The sequence below is a fragment of the Pelophylax lessonae genome, assembly GCF_965119305.1.
Source record: "Pelophylax lessonae genome assembly, chromosome: 7".
In the NCBI taxonomy this organism is placed as follows: domain Eukaryota; kingdom Metazoa; phylum Chordata; class Amphibia; order Anura; family Ranidae; genus Pelophylax; species Pelophylax lessonae.
Genome location: NC_138774.1, coordinates 262,884,026 through 262,907,529, shown reverse-complemented (window position 1 = coordinate 262,907,529; position 23,504 = coordinate 262,884,026). Strand labels below are relative to the sequence as shown.

The 23,504-nt window shown below is 41.5% G+C and overlaps 1 protein-coding gene across 1 annotated transcript in view; it reads left to right on the top strand.

Annotated features, from left to right (window-relative positions):
* The window catches only part of ADGRD2 (adhesion G protein-coupled receptor D2), a 720,317-nt gene that overhangs the window by 197,107 nt on the left and 499,706 nt on the right, over positions 1–23,504 (top strand). Inside the window, exons 8-11 of the mRNA XM_082264234.1 lie at positions 9,594–9,866; positions 12,088–12,199; positions 15,815–15,934; positions 18,932–19,052. Of these exons, the coding sequence (XP_082120360.1) occupies positions 9,594–9,866; positions 12,088–12,199; positions 15,815–15,934; positions 18,932–19,052 (626 nt within the window). The remainder of the gene's footprint in view (positions 1–9,593; positions 9,867–12,087; positions 12,200–15,814; positions 15,935–18,931; positions 19,053–23,504) is intronic.

Genomic DNA, 23,504 nt, shown 5'->3' with positions numbered 1-23,504 from the left:
CTTATAACTTTAAGCCACAAGATGGTCCTTGCATAGCTCTGTTGCATATCCCCCCCTGGTTGTATAATATGAAATAAGTAAAAATCCAGAAAGTGAAAATCATGGAAACCATGGCAACTGCACAGACCCGGCAACTCATAAAAACTCAATGGCTGACTCTTTAATGTGTGATAGGATTACTTTATATAAATATATAGATGGCCTAGTTAAACATTTAATGGCAAGTTATGCTTTTTCAATTCAGCGTATAACACAAAAGGGCACTCCTTGCAAATGTACCGTAATTAAAGAGGTACAACCTTAGCATATGGAAAAGGCTTCTTCATTAAGAGCTATGATCATGTGGAATAGTCTTCTATAGAAGCTGGCTCTACCACATTCAGTAGATAGGTAAATAAAGGGGTTAGATACAGTTCTAAAAAAACACCAAAGATAAATGGCTGCTTACAGGTATAACAAATACATGTCCTGCTGTTACTGAATTACCTTTAGGTAACAGGAAGGAATTCACATCAGGGCCATCTTACTGAATGGGCACGCTGGGCAGTTGCCTGGGGGCCACACTTGCCTAGCGACTCAGCCCCAGCCAAGCATTAGCCCTGATTCCTGTGTGCATCCCGTCGCAGAACTTAGCAGGTGGCAAGCGCCTGTCGGCCCTGCACTGCTGTCAGGCCACTTGGGCCGTGGAGGGGGAGCCCACAACTGCAGGAATGCCTGTCCACCTCCACGGAACAGGTACACACAGGAAAGTCGAGTCTGACTTCTGTCCGTGTGTGTGTGTTCACCGGACCCAGCAACTGAACTTGGAAGCTGTCATTAGCCTGGCACTGCTGTACCAATAAATATCTCCTTATCGATAATTTGCATTTTTATTCTCATGGGTGATTGTGTAGGCAGGGCCCCAGTGCACTGCATTGCCAGGGGGCCTATAATGCTCTTAAAATGGCACTGATTGACATCACATGTTGAAGCAACTTGACAATACTTATTTGCCTTACATAGTTAGCCAGGTTGAAAAAAGACATAAGTCCATCTGGCTCAACCAAAAAAAAAAAAAAAAAAACAGTAAAGAAAACCCAAACATACAATCCCATATACACAATCCTATACCCACAGTTATTGCAGAAGAAGGCAAAAACCACAGCAGAACATGATCCAATTTGCTACAGCAGGGGAAAATTCCTTCCTGATCTCCCGAGAGGCAATCGGATATTCCCTGGATCAACTACCTAAAAAAAATTAGTACCCAGTAATATTATGTAGCCGGGATCGGACTACTAGGATATAAAAAACCGATTCCAAAAAGATGGGACACTGAACAAATTGTGAATAAAAACAGAATGCAATGATGTGGAAGTTTCACATTTCAATATTTTATTCAGAATACAACATAGATGACATATCAAATGTTTAAACTGAGAAAATGTATAATTTTAAGGGAAAAATAAGTTGATTTTAAATTTCATGGCATCAACACATCTCAAAAAAGTCGGGACAAGGCCATGTTTACCACTGTGTGGCATCCCCTCTTCTTTTTATAACAGTCTGCAAATGTCTGGGGACTGAGGAGACAAGTTGCCTAAGTTTAGGAATAGGAATGTTGTCCCATTCTTGTCTAATACAGGCTTCTAGTTGCTCAACCACCGTCTTAGGTCTTCTTTGTTGCATCTTCCTCTTTATGATGTGCCAAATGTTTTCTATGGGTGAAAGATCTGGACTGCAGGCTGGCCATTTCAGAGCCCGGATCCTTCTTCTATGCAGCCAAGATGTTGTAATTGATGCAGTATGTGGTCTGGCATTGTCATGTTGGAAAATGCAAAGTGTTCCCTGAAAGAGACGACGTCTGGATGGAAGCATATGTTGTTCTAGAAATTGATATACCTTTCAGCATTGATGGTGCATTTCCAGATGTGTAAGCTGCCCATGCCACACGCACTCATGCAACCCCATACAATCAGAGATGCATGCAGACCACATTACAGTTTTCCACTTTGCCACAGTCCATTTTAAATGAGCCTTGGCCCAGAGAAAATGTCTGAGCTTCTGGATCATGTTTTGATATGGCTTCTTTTTTGGCCTATAGAGTTTTAGCCGGCAACGGCGTATGGCACGGTGGATTGTGTTCACTGACAATGTTTTCTGGAAGTATTCCTGAGCCCATGTTGTGATTTTCATTACAGTAGCATTCCTGTATGAGATGCAGTGCTGTCTAAGGGCCGAAGATCACGGGCATCCAGTATGGTTTTCCGGCCTTGACCCTTACGCACAGAGATTGTTCCAGATTCTCTGAATCTTTGGATGATATTATGCACTGTAGACGATGATAGCTTCAAAATATTTGAAATTTTTCTCGGAGAAACTTCTGTCTGATATTGCTCCACTATTTTTCGCCGCAGCATTGGCGAAATTGGTAATCCTATGTCCATCTTGACTTCTGAGAGACACTTTTTATACCCAATCATGTTGCCAATTGACCTAATAAGTTGCAAATTGGTCCTTCAGCTGTTCCTTATATGTACATTTAACTTTTCCGGCCTCTTATTGCTACCCGTCCCAACTTTTTTGGAATGTTTAGCTCTCATGAAATCCAAAATAAGCCAATATTTGGCATGACATTTCAAAATGTCTCACTTTCACCATTTGATATGTTATCTATATTATATTGTGAATAAAATATAATTTTATGAGATTTGTAAATTAGTCCATTCCTTTTTTACTCACAATTTGTACAGTGTCCCAACTTTTTTGGAATTGGGTTTGTATATATATATATATATATATATTTACTTATCGGTATTGTTGGAGTCGTCTGTGTGCCCCTTTAAGTCTGCTTTCAGGGTAGATCGATCTCTCATAGGAAGTAGAACTGGAGTGTGGGGGATGTAGTTCTGAATTGATAGCAGACTGTTTTCTGGATTGCTGAAGGAACTGTTCTCCCAGGGAGCAACGGGGAAGCAAAGGACCATGGGAGAGACTATAAATCTATCTGCTCCACAGTTTGAGGCCCTCTTGCTTACGGGACTCAGCCTGTCGTGTGTGAAGGACTGCCTGCAGCTGCGGCCTAATGCACGAGGCCTGACCTGTTTGCGGAATTCATCCTCATCAGAGCAGATGCTGATCGCTGTACTGTGAACGCTGTCATAGTATAGCTAAAGAGGAAGCGAGTGAAGCCAGACAGCCTGAGGAGAGCATCGCTCGTTCCCAGACACCGAAGCATGGGAGAGCACATCGCCTATCTTATAGGGCCCTCACAGACGGACATCAAGGAGAGAGGGTGCCTGTGTCAGGTTCTGATCGCAAGCATAACCTTTTCATCTACACACTGACTGCAGACACTGCAATATATATTACTTACCATGGGATTACAAATTAACATTTGGTTCTCCTACTATTTTAAAATCACCTTGGAAAGTGTTTAAGAGCTCCAACTGCCAGTGAAGATATAGCAAGGCCTTGCTAAGGGAGGGGTATTGATATCTACTACTACTTGAAGGGGACACGTTCCATTTAATTGCAGTGTTGCTGGTTAGGATATTAACAGTACAAAAATAGTTCGGAGTTCTCCTTTAATCTCAATATTGCATTATTATCATAGAGAGTTTTTCTAACATTGTCCTTTTGATATTGCAATTCATTATTCTGGTTATTTTGCGTCCGTCTTGTTGAACCCTGCTGGTATTGACGGGATTCGGTTGACTGACATAACTATATCAGTTATTCACTAAGTAAAAGGTCAAAACTCATTTATATGGTGTCAGTGTGTTCCTAAAGGTATATACACACTGTTAGAACCTAGAGTGTCAGGTGGGCTGGAGGGTTCACAGGGTAATATAGGAGTCCTGAGGAACACCCATCAACCAGCAGCCCTCAAGGGGGATGTGCAACAAAATATTTACACCTAGGAAAGAATCCAGGCTTTTTTTTTTAAAGATCTAGTGAGCTGGCCAGAACCACCTCTTTACGGAGTCTATTCCACATTTCCCAGCTCTTACTGTGAAGAAACCTTTTTGTATTTGGGGATTAAATTTCTTTTCCTCTAGACGTAAAAAGTGCCCCCTTGTCCTTGTGTTGACCTTAAATTGAATAATTCAACACCTAACACATATCAACATAAGTTCACTATATGGACCCCTTATGTATTTATACATGTTGATCATATCCCCCCTTAATCTCCTCTTCTCAAGAGAATAAATTCAGTTCCTCTAATCTTTTCCCATAGCTGAGCTCCTCCATGCCTCTTATCAGTTTGGTTGCCCTTCTCTGCACTTTCTCCAGTTCCCTGATATCCTTTTTGAGAACTGGTGCCCAAAACTGAACTGCATATTCCAGATGAGGTCTTACTGATGATTTGTACAGGGGCAAAATTATATCTTTCTCTGGAGTTCATGCCTCTGTTATTACAAGAAGGGACTTTGCTTGCTTTGGAAACCGCAGCTTGGCATTGCATGCTATTATTAAGCTTATGATTTACCAGAACACCCAGTTCCTTCTCTGCTATGGATTACCCCAGTTCTACTCCCCCTAGTATGTATGATGCATGCATATTCCTAGCCCGCAAGTGCATAACTTTACATTTATCAGAATTAAACATCATTTGCCACATAGTTGCTCAAAAAGTACAATTACAATACTATTCAATACAAGAGGAATCAGAGGGCCCTGCTCATTCGAGTTTGCAATCTAAAGAGAGGGTCAAAATGAATACCTGTGGGGGATGAGCTGATATAGAAAATACATGTTTAATTGTTATGGGGGAGGCAGGATAGGATTTTCTAAAGAAATATGTTTTCGGGATCCTCTAAAGGTGGACAGAGTAGGGGATAGTTGAACAGATTGGGGTAAGGAGTTCTAGAAGATGGAAGTGGCTCTGGGGGAGCCCTGAATGCAAGCATGGGAAGAGGTGATGAGGGAGCTAGAGAGAGGTCTTGGGAGTAGGGAGGAGAACGGTTTGGTTAGTATTTTGAGACAAGGTTAGGGATGTAGCCTGGGGCAGAGTTGTGAATGATTTTGTAGGTTTCTGTCAGTATTTAGAATTTTTTTCATTGGATGAGCGGAAGTTAATGAAGGGATCAGCAGAGAAGGGTAGCAGACACTGAACAGTTGGTAATGTGCATGACTGATAGCAGCATTCTTGCTGTCTTTTTTCTTCAGTTCAATTTTCTCCTAACAATTTCACAGGAAACACCAGTTATCTTATAATGTAAGACTAAGTTAGTAGGAATGAGTCAAATGTTTGATTGGAGGAAGGTTCCACAAACTGTGCTGTTCTGAACATTAATTCAAACCTTATTGAAGTCAATAAGAGCTGAATCTTTAAAATCAATCCTGGTCAATTTCAAGGTTAAGAGGCAAGAGAGGGTAAAACAAATGGCATTGGAACTGGGCACTCCCCTCGGGACATGCCATAATAAAAAAAAAAATTTAAATTCTGCTCAACACATTTTAATTGATTTTCTTGAATTTTTAGAGTTAAGTGTAAGAGTCATAACATTTTAGAATAAAAGAAGCAAAAATGCTGATATGAGCAAATATATCATTGATGTACAGTATATTAAAACAATGCACATTCAAAGCACAGGTGAGCCAGGGCTATGTAATACAAAAACACAGAGGAGTAATAATCCAGTATCAGGTGTGCCGCAGCTGCTAAGAGATAGTAAAAAGAACATATTCCACAACTAAGCAAAAAAAAAAGCAAGAAAAATTATTTGGAAGAAAAACTCAGACCAAATGCCCTCTGATTTAAAGGCGGTAAAAAAAAGTTAGAGGGGGGGGGGGGAGAAAGAAATGGTGACTGGTCTTGGATTTGTCCCCTCCTTTTGGATCCCTCCCACTGTCTGGTTTCTGAACAGGGAATGTGCAGAGCAGTAATTATATTTCTATTTTTAAGACATAACTGGGTTTTCATTTGGTGAACACAACAGGATTATATCTCTTGTGACTATTAAGATATTGTGTATATATATATATATATATATATATATATATATATATATATATATATATATATATATATACACTGAACAAAATTATAAATGCAACACTTGTTTTTGCCCCCATTTTTCATGAGCTGAATTCAAAGATCTAAGAAAACCGGGATTCATCCGTGAAGAGAACACCTCTCCAAAATGCCCGATGCCATAGAATGTGAGCATTTGCCCACTCAAGTCGGTTACGACGACGAACTGCAGTCAGGTCGAGACCCAATGAGGACAACAAGCATGCAGATGAGCTTCCCTGAGATGGTTACTGAGAGTTTGTGCAGAAATTCTTTGGTTTCGCAAACCAATTGTTGCAGCAGCTGTCCGGGTGGCTGGTCTCAGAAGATCTTGGAGGTGAAGATGCTGGATGTGGAGGTCCTGGGCTGGTGTGGTTACACGTGGTCTGCGGTTGTGGGACCGGTTGGATGTACTGCCAAATTCTCTGAAACACCTTTGGAGACAGCATATGGTAGAGAAATGAACATTCAATTCGAGGGGAACAGCTCTGGTGGACATTTCCTGCAGTCAGCATGCCAATTGCACGCTCCCTCAAAACTCCCGCAACATCTGTGGCATTGTGCTGTGTGATAAAACTGCACATTTTAGAGTGGCCAGCCTAAGGCACACCTGTGCAATAATCATGCTGTCTAATCAGCATCTTGATATGCCACACCTGTGAAGTGGATGGATTATCTGGGCAAAGTAGAAGTGCTCACTAACACAGATGTAGATAGATTTGTGAACAACATTTGAGAGAAATAGGCCTTTTGTGTACATAGAAAAAGTCTTAGATCTTTGCGTTCAGCTCATGAAAAATGGGGGGCAAAAACAAAAGTGTTGTGTTTATATATACAGTATATATGTATATATATATATATAGTCTCTCACAAAAGTGAATACACCCCTCACATTTTTGTAAATATTTTATTATATCTTTTCATGTGACAACACTGAAGAAATTACACTTTGCTACAATGTAAAGTAGTGAGTGTACGGTTTGTATAACAGTGTAAATTTGCTGTCCCCTCAAAATAACTCAACACACATGAAATATAAAATGCAGCACTTAAAAGTATACATAAACACTTGTTAGATGTGCATGTCCATCATGATACAGTGACAGAGTTCAGGTATAAAAGTATTTAAACTTCCACCATTCTGCTGTGTGTGCATATATCTCGTCAATTGGTGAGCAGCCTACACCTCCACCAGATAAATGTGCCTCTTACCAGAAGCTGGGGATCACCATGACAAGGGTGATCAATCGAGCCTTAGGAAACAACACTTAGAACTACAAGATGACATACAGTAAGCAGCAGTATGCAATCCAATGGAAAAAGGATGACTTTCTCTCAATGTCATTGACCGGTCATTCCAAAGCAAGTTTCAGATCATATGGGTGGAGGTGAACACTCCCAGGGTCACCATGTATGCTACTCCTCCTTACTATGCTCCTCCTCCTTTAATGTCTAAACCTCTGGCAACAAAAGTGAGTACACCCCTAAGTCAATATGTCCATATTGGGCCCAATTAGCCATTTTCCCTCCCCGGTGACATGTGACTCATTAGTGTTACAATGTCTCAGGTGTGAATAGGGAGCAGGTGTGTTAAATTTGGTGTTATCGCTCTCACTCTCTCATACTGGTCACTGGAAGATCAACATGGCACCTTATGGCATAGAACTCACCGAGGATCTGAAAAAAATAATTGTTGATCTGAATAAAGATGGCCTAGGCTATAAGATTGCCAAGACCCTGAAACTGAGCTGCAGCATGGTGGCCAAGACCATACAGTGGTTTAACAGGACAGGTTCCTTTCTGAACAGGTTTCGCCATGGTCTGCCAAGGAAGTTGAGTGCACATGCTCAGTGACATATCCAGTTGGTTGTCTTTGGGAAATAGGTGTATGAGTGCTGCCAGCATTGCTGCAGAGATTGAAGGGATGGGGGGTAAGCCTGTCAGTGCTCAGACCATACCCTGCATACTGCATCAAATTGGTCTGCATGGCTGTCATCCCAGAAGGAAGCCTCTTCTAAAGATGATGCACAAGAAAGCCCACACATAGTTTTCTGAAGACAAGCAGACAAAAGACATGGATTACTGGAACCATGTCATGTGGTCTAATGAGACCAAGATAAACTTATTTGGTTCAGATGGTTTTAAGCGTGTGGCAGGTGAGGAGTACAAAGACAAGTGTGTCTTGCCTACAGTCAAGCATGGCGGTGGGAGTGTCATGGTCTGGGGCTGCATGGGTGCTGCCGGCACTGGGGAGCTACAGTTTATTGAGGGAACCATGAATGCCAACATGTACTGTAAAATACTGAAGCAGAGCATGATCCCTTAACCTTCGGAGACTGGGCCGCAGGGCAGTATTCCAACATGATAATGACCAAAACACACCTCCAAGGTGACCACTGCCTTGCTAAAGGAGCTGAGGGTAAAGGTGATGGACTGGAAAAGCATGTCTCCAGACCTAAACCCTATTGAGCATCAGTGGGGCATCTTCAAACGACGGAAGGTGGAGGAGTGCAAGCTCTCCAATGCTGGAAAATAATGGTGGCCGCACAAAATATTGACACTTTGGGCCCAATTTCAACATTTGTACTTAGGGGTGTACTCACTTTTGTTGCCAGCGGCTTAGACATTAATGACTGTGTGTTTGAGTTATTTTAAGGGGACAGCAAATTTACACTGTTATACAAGATGTACACTCACTACCTTAAAGCGGAGTTCCAGCCTCACACACTCACCTGTCCAACGTTCCAGCAATGTGGCCGCCCGAAGCCTCGCTCTTCTCCCTCTCTGTCTGCGGCACCGGCATCACTGGTGTGGGCACCCGGCTGTGACAGTTTTCGGCTTCACAGCTGGGTACGCACTGCGCACGCGCGAGTTGCGCTACGCGTCATGATTGGCCGGCAATCTTCTGGGATCTCGGACATGTCCCAGAAGATTGCAGGGAGGGAGGGGGAGAGGAGAACTTCCGCTCAGGGCGCCGCGGCGCTCCGAGCGGAAGTGGGAGCGGGTACCTGTCAAAACTAGGTACCCGCTCCCCCCCAAAAAAATGACATGCCAAATGTGGCATGTCAGGGGGTTAGAACTGCCTAAAGCGGAAGTTCCACTTTTGGGTGGAACTCCGCTTTAAATAGTAGCAAAGTGTAATTTCTTCAGTGTAGTCACATGAAAAGATATAATAAAATATTTACAAAAATATGAGGGGTGTATTCACTTTTGTGAGATACTGTGTGTATATATATATACATATATATATGTTTATATGCCCAGAGATCAGGTTTAAAGTGAACAGGAATTTGCTTTCCACATCACTGAATACTTGAGGTGAATATTTTTACAATGTATTTTATTGTTATTCTAAAATCCATTAGTCTATCAGTCTTGCCATCTTGTGGAACAGTAGAGAGGTGTGGAGCTTATGAATGAGTATGTACAGCTTGAAAATGACAATTTGAATTTGATGTTATATACTGAGCACTGAATAAAAGGTATCTGCAAACAGGTAACTGAATGAACCTCCCATATCCTAATCGGTACTTTAAATGTTTGAACATGGTCAAAACATATTCAATGTCTTAATTGCCTTGACTGTTTGTTTTAGATTTCAGAACACTCCTTCTCTAGTGAGTGCCGCCACTTTAATTTTTCAGAAGCACTAGTGGGTCTTCAAGCCATTGAGGAAGGGCTAGAAACAGATGGAAGTTCTTTGGATACCATGGATGTTCTGGGTATTATCCAGCTTCTGAAAGAAGTGGCTGATATGGAAGTAATTAAGAGTGAAGAGAACCTAGAAGTCTTGAGTCACCATTTTGTACATGTCACAGGAGAGCTTCTTGATTACCATGACCCAGATCTTTGGTCTGAAGTTGATTCGGTACATAATACACCCTTTTTTTTCTTTAGTCATGTTTTGTGTTTTTATTACCCTGTGTTCATTTATGATCAAAGTTTGTGGGGATGTGTGCGTTTATAGGTTTAAGGAATAAGTCCTGCGAGCGACCTTGAGGCTCTAAATCGATCAGTTATTTGCCGCAGACACTCCACTTCTCATAATAGTGTGCTTAATTGAAATAAATATATAGTGTTGCACAAATAAAAAATTATTAAAATAATTAATTTGTGCTTAAATTATTAAAAACCCAAAATATTTATATGTGACATAATATTAAAGTGCCAATAGTGCTAATAAAGTGGTAAATATAATATAATATAATACTCATAGAAAAGAGAAAATATATAGATATAAAAGTCCAGTGTGCAAAGTGCAAAAAGCCAATAAACAAAGTCCAAAATGTAATCCTAAAGTGATCTGTGCTCCCAGGTGGTATAGTGGGAGAGACTGCACAGCGCCGCCGGTTTCCACAGCGTGCGCCGATAGCTGACAGCCTCACCTAGACAATAGTGTATCGCTCCGTCTGTCCTTTCCCCTCCCCTACGCGTGACGACACAGGGATCACGTGTCTTCCTCAGGGTGATATCTCCCACTATACCACCACGATTTCCACCATTTACTTGATGCTATTGTCCAAGTGCATGTGTTTCACCTACAAATGTGAGTGAGATTTATCCACCTTTATTTAATAAAAGCTGATTGTTTAAGGATTTAATACACTATTGCAAGTCTTTTTGTTTGCATATATACTGCATTGATTGACGCTGCAACTCCTGTGAATGAGAGGAGCCCTGAAGGATATGGATTGATGATCTTTTTAGGATAACAATCTATGCGCTCTTTTTAAGGATTTGAGGTGAGTACCCATTCACAAGGGGGTGCACGGCTGGCTGTCCACTGTGACACTCTGGTCACTTCTCTGTGGGAGCACAGATCACTTTAGGATTACATTTTGGACTTTGTTTATTGGCTTTTTGCACATTGCACACTGGACTTTTATATCTATATATTTTCTCTTTTCTATGAGTATTATATTATATTTACCACTTTATTAGCACTATTGGCACTTTAATATTATGTGTTTATAGGTTGATTGGGGAAGAGGAATAATGCTTGATATACTTGGGGGGTGGAGTAAATTCCAAGTGGCCAGCAATCCTAGGCTGGTGCACCTTAGGTGCTTGAAACTCGTTGGGTGGTATGCAACGATTGAAGGATGCTTGACAGGAAAAGAGGGATAATGATTGATTTCCATAGGGGGTGGTGTAAATTCCAAATGTCCACCAGTGCTGGGGTGGGGCACTTCAGGAGCTTGTACCACCTTGGGCAGTATGCAACTGGTGAGGGTGTCTCAGTCTTTCGGTGGTATGTTGCTAGTGCAGGTGCCTATGGATTTTGTGAGGAGCAATGGCAAAAAGTCTAGGAAATAAAAAGAAAGCCATTGGTTCTTATCAGTCCAAGTGGTATGAGTTGTCAGTGATTGGTTGTTGAGCATGGGATCTGAGTTCGGCGCTATTGAGTCAAAGGTTTATAGACCACTAATCTGAGGTGAGGTTGGACAGCTGAAAGTGTGTAAGCAGGGCTGTTGTTAGAAGTTATGGGGCCCATACAGCCTACCTGACAGCCGGGGTGGGGGGGGGGGGGGAACTAAAATCTGGGTGGGCACAACCCACCCCAGCACCCTCTAAATCCGGTGCTGTGTCTCTCACCCAGCAACTGAAAGCCAGCAGGGGGGGGGGGGAGAAACCGTCTTTCAGTTGCTGGGTGAGTGACACAAAGGGCATTTTTCCTTTTCTGCACCACTGATCCTCCTATTGTCCGGGCCCCCTGTATACCTGGTAGGGTTACCACCTCATCCCTTTAAACCAGGACACATTATAATTACACAAGTTCTGTGGCTGATTTAAGGTGATAATTAAACTTACTTAGTGCCTTAAGTGCATTTTATTACCCTCAGAACCTGTGTAATAAATATGTGTCCTGGATTAACGGGATGAGGTGGCATCCCTAGTACCCGGGCCCCCTACAGGAGGACCGGTGGTCCCCCCCTATCAGCGACCCTGTGTGTAAGCGTGCAAGAGAATGTAAGTTTTAAGGATGGAAGTAGCCATGTATCTGGGGAAAGCTAATTGGAGGTGTTAGTACTAGCTGTTGTCTCTAAACACCATTGTGTCTCTAAGTGCAAAACACGATTCTGTTGCAGGTTATTAAAGGTCCCATGACAATAATTCAAACGGTGGAGAAAATGGCATCCAAACTTGTTCTACTTCTTTCTGCTGAAAAAAGTGAAATCTACATCCATCACAGGAATCTTGGTAGGCTAACACAATTTGCACTATTCTTTTCCAATATGCTTCCAAAGTCACTAGTGTATACAGGTGAAAGCAAACCCGTGGAGCAATTAGAGACATAAGATGTAAATGTAGGCTTGTGCCACCCAAGAAAGAAGTCACCTGAGACAACATTTTCTGCTTTTCTGATGTAGGATAGATAGATAGATAGATAGATAGATAGATAGATAGATAGATAGATAGATAGATAGATAGATAGATAGATAGATAGATAGATAGATAGATAGATAGATAGATAGATAGATAGATAGATAGATAGATAGATAGATAGATAGATAGATAGATAGATAGATAGATAGATAGATAGATAGATAGATAGATAGATAGATAGATAGATAGATAGATAGATAGATAGATAGATAGATAGATAGATAGATACTCCAGTACTATGCCTGCAGCACTGCATCTCCTGTACTATGGTAGAAAAGACAAAAAAGAAAAAGAGGGGTGCACCGACCTAGTGCATTACCATAAAACCATTTATTAAAATATTAAAAAGTGTACAAAGTACTCACAAGACTGGTGTGATACAACACACATCAACATAGCATATGCAATCTCCAAGGTAGCCAAGGTCCCAAATATAGCGAATGGACATGCAGATGGTCGCATGGGGCTACTGTGGCTAGGCTGACGCATTTCAGGGGCGAACCCCCTTCCTCAGAGCCAGAAAGAGTGCTGCTGAATCACATTCCGGAAGGCCAAGGACTAAATAAGAGCTAGCCCCACCCCTTTCCTGCTCCGCCCCAAACCCAAAGGTGGGACAACGGGGGTGAAAGGAGGGAAAAGGGGAGGGGGAGGGGAAAGGGAAAAGTGGGACTCATAGAATAGGAAGGAAGGCAAGAAAGCAGGGGAAGGGAAGGGGGGTTACCTGGAGAGGGAAGGAGCATGGAAGAGGGGGGCGGAGACACCTGTCCAGCCCGGGCCAAACAAAACCCACCCTTCAAGGCCAGCCCGGACTGTGTGATCAGCAACCAAAATTATACAGCAAATGAAACACTTGTTAAAACACAAAAAGGAGAATAAAAACCAAATGTAAAGAGTGGTACATTGCAAAATAAGAATTCACAATCAATGCCTTAAATATCTGTAGGTTCAAAAGAATAACCACCTCACTTGTTCATTTTCAGTATAGCAGCAAGCAGATCGGTGTGCATGACCCGTGACCTACAATGCTGCGGAGGAAACGCTGTCCATAGAAATGGGACATTAGAAATAGGACATTAGAAACATTTAGAACATTCAATGCATTTAGTGTAGTGTGGTATACAGGGACCCTATTGGCATCCACATGTATGGTGGTACCTGTGATCTCTATGCAGGGCAAGGGGCCGTGACATGTCCGCTGACCGGGACCAGAATGGTGAGGTGTGTTCCCATCACACCCCCCATTCGAATGGCTGTGTCATTCCTCTGGAACACACGCCAACCCGCACCCGGAAGTAATAGACCGGAAGTGCGGGTGGATGCGTACCACTTGCGTCACTTCCGCTGTCTACCACGGGGCGCTGCACGATCCAATTCCCCACAGACCACTGACAACGCGGAACAGCAGAAGAAATGGGCAGGGCGGCGCTCACCCGAACCCGCCCGCCTCCCTGCACTTATATGTTAAATGCAAACGTCTGTAATTAACAGCCCGGCGGCTCGGAAATGTGAACAATGATGACACTATTAATATGGGCAGATTTGACAAATGAGTACGAATATAACATGATGGTGATAGTAAAAAATAATAAATAATAAAAATAATAACAATAAATAATAATAATATCTCCTGTACTATGCCCGCAGCCCTGCATCTCCTGTAGCATGCCTGTACCATCTCCTGTACCATCTCCTGTACCATCTCCTGTACCATGCCTGTACCATCTCCTGTACCATGCCTGTACCATTTCCTGTACCATGCCTGTACCATCTCCTGTACCATGCCTGTACCATCTCCTGTACCATGCCTGTACCATTTCCTGTACCATGCCTGTACCATCTCCTGTACCATGCCCGCAGCCCCTGTTTTGGGTCTCGTGGTGGTCCAGTTGGGTCCGGTAGCTGCTGCATTTCCCACCCTAGGCTTATACTCGAGTCAATACGTTTTCCCAGTTTTTTGTGGTAAAATTAGGTGCCTCAGCTTATATTTAGGTCAGCTTATACTTGAGTATATACGGTAAGTCTATTAGATGGATACTGAAAACATGACAATGCCTTATATCGCTTATCCTTAAAAAATGATAATGCTTTATTTGGTACCTTTAAGAAAGTATAACCCATAAGGCTATGGCCAGGAACCACTAAAAAAATCAAAAAGCCTTACATTGAAGCAGTATATAGTCCAGTGGAGCCTTTTTAGAAAAATGCTCATTCTATCAGATATCCCCCAAAAAAATTTCTGCAGAGCCAAGCAAGCTATTGCTTTATGCCCCATGGCTAACTGTGCTTCCAGAATTACTGGGTTACTGCACAGCTATAGCCTAATATTACAGAATCATTTATTCCAAACTACATTAATTGTTATTTTTTTATAAATTTATTTTTTTTATAAATCTAGTGTGAAATTGTCATTTGCTATAAACAAGAGAAAAGCAGATCTGAGACTCAGTACAGTTGATGCAGCATCTATCTAAACATTCTGGAGTGAAATGTAGTTGTATCCTTATTCTCTTTGTGGCAACTAAAAAGCTTGAAAATTTCTTATTAGAAAAAAAAAAAAAACTGTCAGTAAGCGATGTTTCTTACAAGGTACATTTGTGGTTGCTTTCAAATTACAAATTTGTCATGAATGCCTAAATAATTTTCTGTCTTTCATAAAGAATAATTGTTTTTTTTTTTTTTTTATTGAAGCAAAGTTAAAAAAAAAAAAAAAAAAAAAGTAAATTCTATTATTTATATTTGGCATTCAGCAGACTTTCTCTGCAGGTGAATCTTTCAGGATCATGAGTTTTAAATTACAAAGATTAATTCTCCATCAGAGAATGTTTGATGAATATCACATGCACTGATTTCTATATAGACCCCCTTAAGCCTCGTACACACGAGTCAAAATTCGGCCGGGAATTTTTGTCCGACGACCGATCTGCCGATTTTCGGCTTGTTAGTATGGTGCTCTCGACAACCGACTCCGACTTTTCGGCGGAAAAAAATCTGGTGTGCAGGCTATATAATTTTTGTCCACCGTCAAAACACGTCCGATTTTCGTGCAGTCAGTACAGATTTCGATGGGGAAAAATCTTATGAGCAAGTCTGGGCATGCTCAGAGATGAAAGAACACAAAGAAAGGAATCCAACACATGACATCACTTCTGAAGTAGAATTCTGTCGGACGACAAAATTTGTGTGCAGTCTAGAACACATTCCGACCAACAGACATCACTCTGGACAAAAGACGAACGACCGGTCGGCGGAAATTCGTTGCGTGTGTACAAGGCTTTAGTGCCTGCATCCCATTTGTGTGGCAAAATGATAGAATTCGATGTAATTAGGCACTAGGAGATTTTCCCTATATCAGGCTTAATAATTACTTGGCTGCAAATACATTTTAGGAAATTTTAATAACTAAGGTGCCATTCTCCTTTTTTTTTTTAGAAATTAGTGTAAGTAAAGTGGATGGGAATGTTGATACGCACATTTACAAAGTGCAAAGCACCAAGAGAGTGGATAAAATTGAGATTCCTGGGACTGAACTCAAGATAATCAAACAGGAAGGTAAGACCCCTAAAAAAAAATTTGAAGACAACTTTCTATCTTGGTAATCTTTACTTCTCACAAACTTTAAAAGACTATCACTGCCCACTGTTTTAGAAACAGAATAAAATATGATCTTGGTCAACCACACACACATCCCACACAGTTACAATTAATAATGACTTTCCTTAAGGTTCAACTCCAGCCTTCCTTTAAGTCTTGCACAGTTGTACAGGCTCCGCTCCTGTAATAACATTTCTTATTCTGATTTATGCAGAGCTGCAGCAAGTCAGAGAGCGCTAGCCTCTTTTCTTGGATGGAGTGGACTGAGTGCTGCCCCTGACTGATTTGCGCTCTAGGCCGGCGCCTACCTTGCCTATAGGTAGCGCCGGCCCTGTGGGGTCGTTACCTTGGGCCATCTGTGTGCAATCCTTTACTGTTTAGTTTGCTGAATCTCCCCAGGGCAAGCAGTCTTTTGAAGTTATACACACAGGTTGAGCATTCTTAACACACATACTTTCACAGGATTTTTGTCTTGTTTGTTTTAGTGACTCCTAGTGTCCATTTTAGTTTTTTCGGTCAAGATTCTGCAACACTTTCCTTGAAGGGTACATCTATGGCCACAGGCAAGAATATATGAATAAACCTGATTTTATAAAGAGTTTTTTTTTAGTGTGTTATTTAAGTGCTTATTTATTGATGCACTGGTCAGTTTAGCTCTGAGAAAGGGGGTGCGCCCCCGAAACGCATCAGTTTGGCTATATAGTGGGATGTAATTGGAGCATTCATATCCTTCATTGTATGACAGTGGTCTCCAAACTGTGGCCCGGAGGCCAGATGTGGCCCTCTACTTGTTTTTATCTGGCCCTTGGGGCATTATTCATTCCACTACAAACAGGGAGGCATAGTTCCTACCACTGACACTGACAACGGGCCACTATTCCTCCCAATGACACCAATGATGGGGTGATATTCCTTCCACTGACACCAATGATGGGGCACTATTCCTCCCACTGACACCAACGATGGGGTGATATTCCTTCCACTGACACCAGCTATGGGGCACTATTCAACCCACTGGCACCAACAATGGTGTTATATTCCTCCCACTGACACCAATGATGGGGCGCTATTTCTTCCACTGACACCAAAGATGGGACACTATTCCTTCCACTGACACCAATAATGGGGCACTATTCCTCCCACTGACACCAATGATGGGGCACTATTTATCCCACTGGCACCAACAATGTGGTTATATTCCTCCCGCTGACACCAAAGATGAGGCACTATTCCTTTCACTGACACCAATAATGGGGCACTATTCCTCCCACTGACACCAACCATGGGGAACTATTTCTACTCCCTAATACCAATGATGGGGCATTGTTTACTCTCACTGGCCACAGGCTGGCCCCCATAAAACATAAGGACAGTAAACTTGCCCTTTATTTAGAAAGTTTGAAGACCCCTGCTGTGTGGCATCTTGTGGCCTACACTCTTTAAACAGCTGCATTTTTGTGAGTATTCAATTTTTATCCATTTTATTAGCTCAAATACATTTTTGGCAATGCATTAGATGGTTTGCCTTCTTGTCTGCTTTTGTAGTTCCGTTTTGGATTCCCCTATCCATGGAAGGCTGCATCCGGCAAACATTTGGTTTGTCACATAGTCCTATCCAACATTGGAGGACCACTAAGCGCTGGAAGTGATTGTTTTGTGCTGGCCTTATAAAGACCTTTAATCCTGATTTTGTCAGCACAAAGGTCTTTTTCTTTTGGTCAAATATTTCAACACATTATTTGTCATTTGCAAATTAGTGGCAAGTGCAAAATCTAGTGACTCAAAGAAATCAGTCTGAATTTACTCTACACAAATAATACCAGTGCAACATAGATCCTGACTTGATACTACAGGTACAGTACTTTGCATTAAGAAATTTGTTCCTTAAGTTGTAAAGAATAAGTTAAAGATATGGGTCCCGGGAATTTCACCTTGCAACATGGCTTCCTCATTGGAAAGCTGAAAATCCAAAATCCTGCAGAGAGGCTTTATGCTGGATTGACGCTTCAAACATTTCAGTACTTTGCAGAACAAAGGTTTACTAAAGTATAAAACACACACTCAAATATACAGTATATAATACAAAGGCAACATATTTAATTGTTAACAAAAACACATTTATTATGTTAAAGATGAGTTAAAGGCATGTGGTTTTTAAAAAAATGTTACATAGTTACATAGTAGGTGAGGTTGAATAAGACAATAGTCCATCCAGTTCAACCTGTGTAGGTGTGTGTGGCTGTAATCATCTCACATAGCCCTGAATGTTCTGATCCTTGAGATGTACGTCTAAGAGTCTTTTGAAAGTCACCATACTTCCCGCAGAAACCACCTCTTGTGGTAGAGAATTCCACAATCCTGTAGCCCTAACAGTAAAGAACCCCCACGTTGCCTGAGGTTAAAACGCTTCTCCTCTAATCGCATTGTATGTCCTCGAGTCCTCATGCAATCCCTTAGACTGAATAGCTGTTTTTCAATGCTGAGATCACCATTGAGATATTTATAAATTGCTATCATGTCCCCTCTCAGGCGTCTCTTCTCCAGGGAGAATAAATCAAGCAGAGACAGACGCTCTTCATAATTAAGGTCCTCCAATCCCCTAATTAGTTTAGTTGCCCTTCTCTGGACTCTCTCCAGCTCCAACACATCCCTCCTGAGGACTGGCGACCAGAACTGGACAGAATACTCCAGATGCGGTCGGACCAGAGTTTTATAAAGTGGAAGGATTATAGTCTTATCTCTGGAATACATCCCATTCTCTCTCTCCAAAAAATATTTTTTTTACTTCATTGTAGTTACTGTAGCAGATAGAATATTTTTAAAATTAAAAATAAGTTGAATTTTAACATTATACTATAGAATAGAATATTGAAAAATGTTCATGTCTATAATCAGTGTAAATGTAGTTTCTTTACTTACATGTAATGCTGTTTTTACCATTGGTATCGTTTTTAGGTCATACAGATATCGCTGTGGTGAACACATGGTTCGATCTTAACTCATTTGAACATTTGTTTGGTGGCCGCAGTCCTAACTTAGTTCAAGGAGAAAGAGCAGTGTTGGATGGAGAATATAAGTAAGTCTTTACATAGTATTACAATCTACAAATGAGAGATTTTTTTGGAAGCTGCTGTTAAAATGTGATCCTCAGGATGTAGTCTATCTATTGGGCCCAAATATCACTGCCCCACATCATCCACAAATGTTTCTCTTTCTGTCTGTTTGAATGCCAACACGAATTGTTATATTGGTTCCAACCTTATCTCAGAGTCCACCTTATTTCAAAAGAACTGTATATTTTCAGTTCAGAGAGTAGTGGTTAATGATTCTTACTCTGAATGGTCTAAGGTTATCAGTGGTGTACCCCAAGGTTCAGTGTTGGGACCCTCACTTTTTAATATCTTTGTAAATGATATAGGGTCTGGGATTAAAAGTACCATTTTAGTCTTTACAGATGACACCAAGCTATGCAGTGGAATAACTTCTTTACAGGATGTCTCCAACTTACAAGCCAACATCAATGCACTATTTAATTGGGCAACTATGTGGCTAATGAGGTGTAATGTTGATAAAAGTAAAGTTATGCATTCGGGTGTTACGAATATGCATGCATCGTACATACTAGGTGGAGTACAACCTTGGCAATCCATAGTGGAGAAGAATCTGGGGTTTTTGGTAGATCTTTAGCTTAATAATAGCATGCAATGCCAAGCTGTGGTTTCCAAAGCAAGCAAAGTCCTTTCTTGTATTAAGAGAGGCATGGACTCCAGAGAGAGAGATATCATTTTGCCCCTGTACAAATCATTAGTAAGACCTCATCTGGAATATGCAGTTCAGTTTTGGGCACCGGTTTTTGAAAAGGATATCGGGGAACTAAAGAAAATGCAGAGAAAGGCAACTAAACTGATAAGAGGCATGGAGGAGCTCAGCTATGAGGAAAGATTAGAGGAACTGAATTTATTCTCTATTGAGAAGAGGAGATTAAGGGAGGATATGATCACATGTATAAATACATAAGGGGTCCATATAATGAACTTGGTGTTGAGTTTTTCATTTAAGGCCATCACAGAGGACAAGGGGGTACTCTTTATATCTAGGGGAAAATAGATTTTTTCTCCTAATACAGAAAGGTTTCTTCACAGTAAGAGCTGTGAAAATGTGTAACAGACTTCCTTCAGAGGTGGTTCTGGCCAGCTCACGAGATTGCTTTAAAAATGGCCTGGATTCTTTCCTAAATGTAAATAATATAACTGGGTACCTATGGGGTTTTTTTACTGAATCTAGAGAGGGCAAAATTAGTCACATTTCTGCAGGGAAACCAACAAGCCTCATGGTTTTATTGCTAAAGCTTAATTAAACAAGCTGAGGTTAGAAGCTGATTCATTTCTCTGCAGAATTGTGACTAATTTTGCCCTCTCTAGCTTTAGTAAATAAACCCCTATGTAACTATGTAAAAAAACTTACATGTAAGAACATTTTTCTAGGGCCCATGAACCAGTTAGTAATGCTATTGATTGTGAACGGCATACCAAATGAGTTGTGGTGTGATGCACTGGCCAGAATTGGTGCAAGAACAATATATGTGTGAAGACTAAGAAATAAAATGTAAGAAAATATTTTTAAGAGCCCATTCACAACAGTGCACCGCAGTAACATATTTTAAATGCATTGGTGCCATTGATTTTGTGCAACATCCAACACACCTGCATTGTGGTGTGCTGCACTTGTCAAATTTGGTGCAAATGCAAATTCTAGTCCGTTGTGGTGCATTGGCAGCCTATTCAAATTATTCAGTTGCCTTTAAGGGCATCTGAAAACTCAAAATGACCAGCGCTATGGTTATAACCGTTTGGCGTAAGCTGCCACCAACCTACCCCTGGAGGACCAGGGGTCAAAAATTAGTGATGGGTGTTGTTGGTATGTGGCACTGCCTTATCAAAATGACAATGAATGCTCCATAATTGCTATGTTTAGTATTAGTTACCAATAAATATATACAATTATGACTAGTGTATTTCAAGAGAGCATACAGATAAAGTAAATATAAAGTGCACTGTGCTTTAGACCAGAATAAAAGTGCATATAATATCTATGTTAAGTGTTGGAAAATAAAAACTAGCTGTACCAGTGTTTTATAAACTTTATTATTAGAAAATTGCTTATATAATGCAAATGGTACATGTAAAGGTGAAAATTTAATGAAGGCTTCTATACGGAGGTACTATGAGTGCATAATAAACGAATTGTACTCATAAATGTGAAAATAAATATACCCCAGGTGGGGGTTCAAATATTTGTGAGCAAAGGTGCTAATAGTTTTCTAGCCCAATCGTGATTGCCAGTTACCACCGGCGTGCAGTTACCAGTTACTTTGGGGGGTGCTGATGGTGCCTATACCCGTGGCCCCCCAACAGGTATGCACTCACTCTTTAGTTTCCCCTTGGAGATAGGGCTGCTGGCTGTATGTAATCACGTGTCCTGGGGCTGTCCTGGTATGGTAGTGGGATCGGCTGTAGATTTCTCCCTGGAGGTCCGTGGGGTCTAGTGGACTCAGATAACAAACAGGGGATCCCCCATAGTGTAATATGTATTGCACAATAGCAAAGACAAAGCAGTTTTAATCGAGCTTTTCAGTGGGGAAAACGCCGGTACACTTCAGACTCCCCTAATCGGAAGTGACGTTGATGCACTAAAAATAAGGGCATCTGTTGTCAATATTTAATACCATATATACATTTCCACCTTGCATTTAAATTATGCCTAGCCTATTCCTACTAATCTGAATAATCATAAAATGTGTAAAGTTACTGTCATGAATCTGCAGTAATGTTTCATGCCCTTGCTGTCTCTGGTCTGTGTATCAGCTTTAGGGACTGTGCTCTCACACCTGTGTGTTTAAGTAATCTTCTTTCAGCATGGCTCCATCCCAGCCTCTAACAGGAAACACTACATTAACCCGGGCACTGCAAGCCAGTCTTGCCCGAGCAACAATTGTGTGAAGGCTTCCCTGAGTGTTTCTTGCCGTGTGCTCTACGTCTGATCTCCATGTACCGACTTTGGCTTGTTCACCTGACCATCCCTGTCTGCTTGTTGCCCCGACCTTTGGCTCGTCCTTCTGACCATCCCTGTCTGCTTGTTGTCCCGACTATCCCTTGCTGTCCTGGACTGCTGCTTCCTCTCCATCCACCAGAGCCAGTCATGAGCGTGAGCTGGGAGACCTGGGGGCCGCAACCTGGAGTCAGCTGCAGCCAAGTCCATCCTTACCATCAGAGGCTCTGGTGAAAACCTGCTGGCTCTTAGACTCAGTGGCCTGGGGAATCTTATGCTCTAGCTCCCTATCCAGGACCATGGCTGCGACCTCTGAGCCATCGACCCTCAGCAGTCAGCCATTGGGTTCACAACCTCCGCGGTGCGCTCCCCCGTCACTTGGTCCCCCAGGTGATGCTGACAGTTTGCTCGGGCCATTGACCCGGCTGATGTTTCTCTACCTGCCGATGATCAGCTGACTCGAGACCCATCTTATCTTATCAGACCCAGATGAACAGTTTCAACCCTGCTTAAGACCCCTGGTTCAACAACCTCAATCGCAATCTGCTGCCTTACCTATTCTGGTAGCTGCCGCAAACTCTTTGCGTTTACCAGCTCCGTCCCATTACTCTGGGGACTCCAAGGCCTGCAGGGGGTTCCTTAGCCAGTGCACCATTCATTTTGATCTTCAGCCCCAAAACTCCACATCAGATCAGGTAAAAGTAGTCTATATTTACCTTTTTTCCAAATGTTTGTGGACATAACCAGAAGAAGAACAAGTTAAGGCACCAACATCCCAATAGTCAAAAATTCAAAATAAGAGAAATGGGATACAGGACTTTTACGATGCACCAATTACTGGTAAAACAAAAAGTTTGGTATAATTAAAATTAAAAAAAAAACATTTATTAATACATAATTTTGCTAAAAAACATTAGGGCGTGATGACTGTACTGATAAAACAAAAAAGCAAAATCAAATAAAAAATACAATACAGAAAAATCATATTCAAACTATATATACATTAAAAAAAAAAAAAAATTGGGTCTATCAGATAAAGCATAACAGCAGAGCTGCATCCCTCAGAACCTTAGTTTCCACAAGGGAGGGCAAAAAACAGAGCAAAGAATGAAAGGTAGATGTGGGACCCTACGCAGTGAGTCAAACAGGGATCACCCCACAAACTGGATCTCACGCAGAGGGGGATAGGGGACCTTAAGTGATCCAAAAATGGATATGAATTAGTGAAACATAATATAGAATAGATGCAGACACCCATTCATAAAAGTTCCATAAATTGTTTACAATACCTAATATGCAGTATATGGTATCTACTCACTCAAGTCAGACTATGGTGTAGGGAGCCAAAAAGTCCATGGGGTGTCAGGCCAAACAAATACTGATGTAGCTGCCAAGGTCACAAATCCTATAGTCTCTACTCCAGATCAAAATCAACCAGACCCAATCAGGATCCACTTGCAGACGCCAGCTAAGGGAGCCA